This window comes from Ischnura elegans, chromosome 5 (assembly GCF_921293095.1).
Source record: "Ischnura elegans chromosome 5, ioIscEleg1.1, whole genome shotgun sequence".
Lineage (NCBI taxonomy): Eukaryota > Metazoa > Arthropoda > Insecta > Odonata > Coenagrionidae > Ischnura > Ischnura elegans.
The window spans coordinates 122850353-122859941 of NC_060250.1; the positions used below are offsets into that span (position 1 = coordinate 122850353).

General features: G+C 36.9%; 1 protein-coding gene across 1 annotated transcript in view; it reads right to left on the reverse strand.

Annotated features, from left to right (window-relative positions):
* The window catches only part of LOC124159503 (calcineurin-binding protein cabin-1-like), an 84401-nt gene extending 75558 nt beyond the window's left edge, over positions 1-8843 (reverse strand). Inside the window, exons 1-6 of the mRNA XM_046535353.1 lie at positions 8562-8843; positions 8358-8471; positions 8144-8275; positions 7757-8067; positions 6029-6272; positions 3075-3258 (exon numbers count right to left, since the gene is read on the reverse strand). Coding sequence (XP_046391309.1) covers positions 3075-3258; positions 6029-6272; positions 7757-8067; positions 8144-8275; positions 8358-8471; positions 8562-8645 — 1069 coding nt within the window. The 5' untranslated portion in view covers positions 8646-8843. The remainder of the gene's footprint in view (positions 1-3074; positions 3259-6028; positions 6273-7756; positions 8068-8143; positions 8276-8357; positions 8472-8561) is intronic.
* Positions 8844-9589: the final 746 nt, after the last annotated feature.

Consider the following 9589-nt stretch of genomic DNA (forward strand, 5'->3'; position numbering starts at 1 on the left):
TTGGTCTTTTTTTTCAAGTCGAGTGTGTAGCGTCCTCCCATTTTCCATTATTTCTTTTTGACACACATAAACGAAGTTCTTATTCTTAATATTGTCTGTTGCCCAGACAAACATTTGTCTTGGAGTCATAATTTGATCATTATAGATACGTTGTAAGCTTGCACTAGTGGCTAACCCCTTCAGAGTTCCACCCAATCCATCACATGAATTCTAGCCATGAGATCTGGCAAAGAAGTGCCACTCGGCTGGAATCCAAAAATTCAACTTTGTGTTGTACCAGGTTTGAAAATTTTTTCCTGTTTTTGTATTGGCCTGCACACACCCCAATGCTTAGGGCGTAGAGAGGCAAATTTTGTACTGTTCTGTCTGTTTGAAATGAATGTACACTTCTGCAAGGTTGTTTAAAATTAGCCTCTTTTGTATTTGTTCTTTCACACCACCCATTTTAACATACACAAAGTCTTTTCTGCCAGGCATAATTCTGCTGACATCATCATTGGCGTAAGTGCTCTTCACAGTCTCGGCAACATCAGGATCCATGCTCCTTCCTGGTTTAGGATTTGGTGTTGACAAAATCCCACGTTCTTTTACTAATTGCTTTGTTTTTCATATCATGTGGTTACTAGCTAGTGGAAATTCTTGCTCGATTCTTTTGATACTCCAGGGTTTAGGAAGGCGGGTCAAAGTTGTTACTTTCTCACTTTTCATAGTAGTTTCTTCAAAATTTTCTTTTAGTTGTTGCAAATGTCATCACAACTATGATTGTTAGGCACGGATTCTTCAGCTGGAATCGGAAATATCTTCTACGACTTTTGCAATTTTAATAGCTTTCTTTCTGGAGTATGGCTCTTCCTTCATTCTCTTCCTCTTGTTAGGTGATGCACTAATACTACTCAGACTTTCATATAATGTTTATAAAGCAGATTCAGTCCTGAATGTGCTCAATTCCATATCACTTTCTTCATCAACTGATATGCTTGGTTCTTCACGAGGAGCATAATCAAATATGTTAATTTCTTGCTACAGTTGTCACAAATCATTTGTTCACAATTGACATGCGATAGTTTTCCCACCATCCATGGTAGCACTTTCCTCAATTGTTTTCTACTGCATTATGCCTTTTAATGTCAAAAGAGTTGCAGCACTGTGTGTCTATATACGTTTTATCCATTACCACACACTTATTTAAGGTGTCAATTAATATACACACTAAGTAGTCCCTTGAAACACACGTGAACTCCACAGAAGCTCGAGAACGACTTGAGCTTGCTTACCAGACTAGTAGTGCACTTACAGAAGGAGAGAGAGCTAGAGAATTTTGAACTTGTGTGATGTATGTTTTATACAGGAAGAGCATAAAATGTCAAATGAAAATTTAGCGTACAATTTGTACACAATGTACAAAGGATTTCCAGGTGTGGATGCTCAAATGGTATAAAAAATGTGAATGTTGTATAAAAATTTGGCTTATCACAATTTGTATGCAATGTATGCTTTGTATACAATATGCACTACCGTACATTGTATACATTTTATGGACACACAATATATGCATATACAATGAGTTCATTTTTATGCTAATGTACGTAAAATTACATTGTACACATCCAAAATGGTAATTGAGTATATTGTATACAATGTACTCAAGTATGCTTTAATATACAAAAGCATATAAATGTATGTAAAATGTGTACATTGTACGCAGCCTGTTTAGAACTTGTGTACAACTTTTTCATAGAGGATATTATTTTCACTCATAATTCAATAATTTTTTTACTCCTGTTCCCAAAGCCATCCCAAAATGAAATTTATACTAAAGATAGAATGCATTTAACTGTTTAACATATATTTTTCCGAATAAAATTTAAGATACATTTTTTTGGATACTCAAGGTCAAAGGTCACATGGTGTGACCTCGGAATAAAAAAATCGGTATCTTAAAATCTAACATTTTTTACAGAAACCATGTTCCTTTAGCTTTAAAATGAGACCAACAGGAAGTTTCTACCACAATTATTAGCTAAGTTATGATTTATTTCTGTAGAGCATGCGAGGGAAAATTTTGCATTTTTTGTCATGTTTCCAACCTTGCTGTATGAATACCGTGTATGGCTGAGGGTTAAAATTTTGTGTATGGGCACAGTTTCATGTGCTTCAACTTCCTACCAAATTTCAAGCAAATCTGAGATGGTCGGGTTGAAATGTCCACTTCTCTGTGATGATTTGGCATGGAATGACCCCACAACTGAAGCATTTGCTGGTGAAACATGAGTCAGCATGCGACGAGAAAGTGACAAAATTTGGGGAAATGTGCATGAGATAAATTTGAGTGCTGTAATATAACTTGAAAGCTTATAAAAATGATTTTTTATCTGTATAAATATTAAAATGTGAAATTGTGGTAAAAGTTTGTTAAAAATAAAAAAATAAAAAACAAAATGAAAATCTAACTTGCATTCCTTTGATCCCATGTACCCAGAAGAAATTTGAATAAATACTTCATTTTACAGCAGGCCATTAAAAATACGTCTGGGTCTGAAAATATCCGAAGATCCGACACCTAAAATCAAGAAGCTGATCCATATCCGGATCCGAAAAAATATCCTGGGTCCTTCCATCACTACTTACGATACCTTACTGGCTACAAGGCTGTGAAGTCGAGACACTAAATTTTAATAATGAAAATTATGCCAAGGGTGAAATTCACCATGAAAAAAAATCATTTGGCTTAGCTGGGATCACTCCCTCAGTGTACGGTTTTGCAATGCCATAAATTTTTCACTTGAGGCTACTGTAAAAGTATGTATTTTGAAAATATTACACTTTAAAATTATGGAAAAGTTCTTAATATTAAGAGAGCACCAAATGCATTTGAAGAAATAATGACAGACAATGCTACACGAATTAGTATACCTGAAAACCATGCACAAAGTGATGATGGAGAGTTAATAAGAGCTATTTACCATAGAATCATTTTCAAACAACTCTAGTGACAACTGATTACTGCCAGGCATAGTTGATCTGCCAAAGCTGTTGTGTAATATACGACAGACCAAAAATTGGAAGGCACTCACCAGAAGCATCAGACATTTCTTCATCTTGAACGGATGATCCAATATTTTCTTTGATGTCATCAACATTGCAGTCTTCAACTTTTTGATCGCCGCCAGCATTCGATTTGTCATCAACTACAGATTTTGCTGAGCATGTATTCACTGTGTTATCCTTGGAGGCAAAGGATATAGTACTACTGAAAGTCTTTTAAAGAATGACAAAAAATTAGTTTTGTTGATGGGAGAAGCTAACACAGCATATCAAAAGATAATCATAAAATATAATGAACAAACAAGGTAAACCTAATCCTCTAAAACTATTTTCTTATCTTAAAGGCTCATGAAAAACAAACCTTATACAAGGAGTAATAAATTGAGTTTTATTATTCATCTATCGCATGCAAATATTCAAATTTCTCAATCTAATATTATATCTGTGATATCTTCCATTCCTGTGATTAAAAAAAAATATTTTGTAACAGCCTAAAACTAATGTAATCTGTGATTGATGAGTTTTTTCTAGAGATGTGCGAATAGTATCCGCGAATACTCGAATACCTCGAATACCAGAAAGTATTCGATATTCGAGATCTCGAATAGTTATGCCAAAGGTGCCGTCTCGAATACCTCGAATACTTTGAATTTCGCGTCATACACTGTCGCTCGCTCGTCGTTGGTAGTTGGCTCGGAAAAGGAGAACTTTAGTAGTTTAGTGCATGCAGCGCCGTTTTAGGCAACCTTACGAACTATATCAAATTCGCGGGTTAGAGCCGTTAGAGCGGTGAAAAGAGTTCGACGTGGGGAACCGAAATTGATCGGGTGAAAAAAATCCGAAAATCCCAGGTGTCCCCCATCACGAGAACCTCAGTGCCGTGGGACAGTGACATTGGCGCATTTCCCACGATCCGCTATCCCCGTCCATTCAGCGTTCGCCCCACCCCCTCCGACGATTTCCTCTTCTCCGAGATCAAACAAAAGGTCCCGACTCGAGCAGGGATCGTATTACGAAGACCTCAGCTTCGAAAAAAATATCAAGTTACCGGAAAATAATAGAATCGCGTTTCACCCTTCACTCTTTCTCCCCCACTGACCATTTTCCCGCATTCGTCTTTTGATAAAAATAAGACGAGGTGTTTACCATGTCTCCTTTGCGGCTAATAACGACAGGCAATTATTTTGAATCTTCCCCAGGAGATGAAACTACCACAAGAAGGAACTCAGTGCCGTGGGATGGTGACATTGGCGCATTTCCCACGATCTCCACTATCCCCCTCCCTTCAGCACACACCCAGCCTCACCCACTCTGACGATTTCCTCTTCTCCGATATCAAACAAAAGATCAGACCTCGCGCAGGGATCGTATTACGAAGACCTTAGCTTCGAAAAAAATATCAAGTTACGCGAGAAAAATAATAACGTGTCTCGCACCCACCCCCTTTTCTCACCCGCTGACCTTTTTCTACCTACCTGCTTCGAATTTCCCCCTTACTGGAGGTCAACTGCTGCATGAGTCATCTACTAGCCCGAAAGGTGTCTATCAATGACTTTCGGCAATTGATATTACACTTTTATTGGATTGAAATATTAGTAATATGCGCGTAATTTAAGAAAGAATAAGACCAAACACGACATATTTATGACTTTATTTAAGCATTTTATGCAGGAAAATAAATGCCGGAAAGACGAAGAAATACGACGGGGGCTTAGCATTTTGGCGTAATGCTCAAATAGGGTGCTTTCCTTTTATTTTTTTATTGCCTAAATCGAAATATTAATACTCCTGAAGTACGTATTTAACGCTTTTAGATTTTTATAGGACGATATCTATTTTTCGCGATTAAATTAAAAGTGAAAATTTTCCATCGTGCGAAAACGCGACGCGTTAGTGGGAATGATGGGGAAAGGTCCGTGTGACGCATTTCTGGTTCCCCCTCCCACCTTGTGAGGTGACCTTGGGCGAGGCTCTTAGCGCTGATACCTTACCAAACCTTACCTTATCAATAGAAGAAAACTTTCCGACCTTAGCCAGTTTTAATAAGTGATTACTAAGACATGTTTCCCTGAGCTGTGTGCCTCATGCATGCATTAGTAACGTCAGACGATGTAAAACTCCTATCCTTTCGTGTAGAAACTAGGTACCTGTGATGTCACGTGGAGTGGCATCACATGGGTGCCAATCTGGCCTTTTTCAAATGAGGATAAAATTGACCATTGCCATTGGTCTAGACCGGTATTTCTAGAACCAAATAATTTGTATATAATGAATACACCAATGGTAGGTAACGAATCACAATCTATGCCTTTCATTTTCTATGATGAAGGAAACTACCCTATTGTTTACATAAAAGTAAAATATTCCATTAATCAGCTAAATTCCTGTTTGAATCCTTTAAAGGCAATCGCAATTACTCACCAAAATCTTGGGTTTCCTGCTGCATAGGCGACCTAGTCAAACATTCTCACATTCATAGTTTAGTATTCGAGGTATTCGAATATTCGAGCAATGATTTGATATTCGAATTCGATATTCGAATTCGAGAAATCTACTATTCGACCCATCCCTAGTTTTTTCACTCCAATTTCAGATGAGTGCAATGATACATCAATGAACAATTTTATAGACAGTAATGACAAATCTAACCTAGGATTCAAAGTTTTCAACACCACAAGCAGGATGGAGTCAAAGCAACGCACCAATACCCTTGAAAAATAATTTGAAACTTTCACTTTTATACCAAATATATGTATGTGTATAGTGAATTTTATACCCAGATGCTAGATCAATTTTTCAAATATCTTTTGCCATTGCAACAACAGAATAGAAGAAACAAAAATTGGGGTCAATAAACTAATTAGTGAATGCTGAACCAACTACGTATGGCCAAACATGACATAACTTTGCTGGTTGAGTGAAAGTGTTCAGGAAACACACAAGAATTCATCCAATATGTCAAAGTGGGTCCATTCATACTTACAATATCTGGATCTGGAGAGTTGACTATGAACTGATAAATAGAAATGATGGATCTTCCCAATGCCAACCATGATGAACCGTTCATAGGAACGGGGGCATAAACTACAGGCTTTTTTCGAGAACACCTTGCACTGAATGCATCCCTCCTCAGCTGTCTTAAGTACAAAGCCTCATCAACAACTGCCTGGGCTTCATCCTGGGCATCAACTGGACATTTTGAATCCAACCATTCCTTTCCAGATTTACTGAAGCAAAGAGACAGAAAAAAATTATCTTAATAAGTATAGATTATAACAGATATAGAGAGATAAACTTTTAATGTAATCACAGGAAATAGCCAGTCAAATCAAGTTCAGCACTCAAACTTGGATCATTATGAACTTTAATCTGAGAGTTCAAAAAACAGTTGACCAATTTAACCCGGATCAGTGACACAAGCAAGAAGAGTTATGCATAGAGGTACAGGGCACGGACTTTTATCATCTCTAATTAAGCATCATGGGTGATGTGACAGTCAAATAGAAAAGGTAACATTTTATCATTATTCATGACACCTAGTATTGCTCGGGTAGTATAGTACCCAGGATGGTAGGAAACTTGGAAATTGGGTTTCATAAACATATGGGATTTTAATTTATTCTCTTTAAGTGTGTCAAAAGGTGTCTCTGTCACGAATATCTGTCAGGAAGTCCAACTGCAGAGGTTGTATGTCTTGACGTAATAAATGGTAATGAGAAAACGAAGCTATGGACACGTCTGTAGGTAACCGGAAGTAGTACATGAGGTCCAAGAGCATCAGAGGTACCTATGTACAAACATTGGTCGCAATCCGTAGAGCCATATGGAAACGCATACCGGAAAGACAAACAGACATCTTCATTTATACATATATATTCAGACCTGCTGGGAAATTCAACTTATCAGAATTGCCAGAGCAATAAAAATAGTCATATCCAATACGCAGTTACAATGTTGGCTCAATCAAATAGATTGATTGATCCTTCACTTTGCACATGAAAAATATTTTTAAAAACCATACATTACTTAAGTTGAATTTATGAAACTTCTTTCATAAAGATCCCAGGATATGAGCTTAAATTTCTTGACCAATGTAAGGCAAATATTTTAAAGCAATCAAAATATTATAAGCCACATTAAGAAAACAAGAGATTGTGTTTCAGAAGAGCATCACTGCCCTATTAAATTTTGAATTAATCACAAAAATTCATTGAAAATTAACACCAAAATGAAAAAATAATTCATACACGCATCCAAGAATAGTTGCAATGAAAGCTAAATAAAGTTGTTGCAATCAGACAACATCATTTCTCAGGATGGCATGTGAACACAACAGTGGTGGACACTCTCATGGCCACATAGACCCTGATCGCCATGTGGTTCCAGGATTAAAATACCTTTTATGTTTGTATTATTAATGGTAAAAAAGGAGGTGATTCTGGAATGTGAGAGATGAAGCGTGACCTGTCAACTGAAATAATTAGTGGCCACTATTCCAGCAAAACATTGAAATGCAGAGGAAAAGACTCAGATGCGAAGACTAAGGATTAGGAATGAGGATATGACATAATAAATAGTAATTTTTTTCTGAATTTTCTCTCATATATGATGAGCCGTCAATAACTCCCCACATTAAAAAACGGTTTATTACAGGTTCAAATAAAATAATTAATAAATATCTAAAATGTGGGAGAGTTACGCGAAATCTTACTCATTAGGAAAAAATAGCCTGTAATCTCGTAGAATTGTGGGCTGTTCTTTGAGAATTTCATCCCGGAGAGTAATTCCTTTTAAAAATTCTGGATCGGCACGTAGACCTCTAGAAATGTAGTGAAGGCACCCAATGTAGTCGTTAAGGACATACAGAACCGTCACAAGATGATCCAGACATGGCCAATGATTTGGGCTACACTTTAAGCCCTCTCGAAAAGCAACAGCAGCAAGTTCATAATTTAACACCTTCATTGCCACACCGCCGACTTTAAACCAAACTGTCACATCGGTATCGTCAAGCTCAAGTGCCTGAAAGGAGGAGAAAAATTACTTAATTACTCGAACCGACATGGCATTCAAAAACAAAGCAAGCGCCTTTACATGCCTGTTTGTAATAATCCAGTGCTTTTTCCAAGTCATTTTGTTTCACAAGTACAACGCCCAAGTTTTTTAAGCATGAATATTTCAGCAAGACTGGTGGCTGAGACAGCTCTTTTGTATCATTAGGTCGGACAACCTAAAAAAAAGTTAGCGGAAAAGTTAGTCCTTCATTTTAAATGTCAAAAAACATATAATCCGAATTTAAATTAAACACTCACATCGGCTAGAAACTCACTATCCAGCAATTCAAGCAGCAACAACTCCGCATCTTTAAAGTTACTTTCCCGCAATAGCTGCAAAGCTTCATTATAACATGCGATGGCTTTCTCCTCCTGAAAATCGGGAATGAATTATGAACTAAAACAATGCAAACAATTAAAACATCGTAAACACTAAGGGAAGACCAGTAAAAAGATACGCACGAGGGCTTCTCTCGTATTAATTTGAGTCTCGTCATCCTCACTGTCCGAAGAAGATTCCTCATTTAGTGCCCGTATTCGAAGCATTATGTGGCAGTATCAATCTCAAGAAACTCTTCCCTCACTATGGCACCAAAATTTTCATCACTGAACATAGCAAATTTTTCACTTCATCACGCAACCACATTCATAAAACTTCATTAATCAAAACCCTTGAAAGCCAACTCGATTTACAAACCTCAACACACGCATCGATGTAAACAATCACAGCGGCTTGCGCAATTCGCTGTTGTTTTTGTTGCAGTTCTCCGCTGGTTACCGCGAAATTCAAATGAACTCAAAAGTGTACAAAAGCTCGTTTTGCGTCAGGTGAACATGCGACTGCAGGTGAAGAAGACCCCACCCACGCTAAATGCGTTTTTTTATTTTTTTATTAATTCCAAACCAGCTGGATAGGGTCTGATAGTGTGTGTCCAGTCCCTCTTTGACCTTAATACAAATCTGCAGACTACCCCCTATGAAAAAATTGTATGAACCTATAAAAATTTGTATACATTCTTATACAATTGTCAAGACAATGAATATGAATGTATACAAATTTTATACAGGTTTATACAATTTTTTCATTGGTACCCTATTTCCTAGCCACCATTAACCAACGCAGGAAGATTATTCTTGATCTCGCTCTCCTGAAGATCAGACGTATATTAGAATATCTGTGATACTTGAATATATCGTTCGTTATGAACTGTTATAATACGCAATTTACTGTATCAACATTAAAAGAAAGAAAGGAAGCTCGTGGGGGAGTTACCCCAACCAGTAAACCACTCCAACGTATTACTGACCCTTCAAAAAAGGATTTCTCATAATATATATAATTTGTACTATACTTGTAGCTTCAAATGAAGTAAATAGATTATTATTTTTCATAAATTTTATTTTGGTTTGTGCTATTTTTGGAAGGGCAATAAATAAATAGCTTTTCAATGCAAGTAACTCTATTTATTGGTTACAATAAATTACTGAAA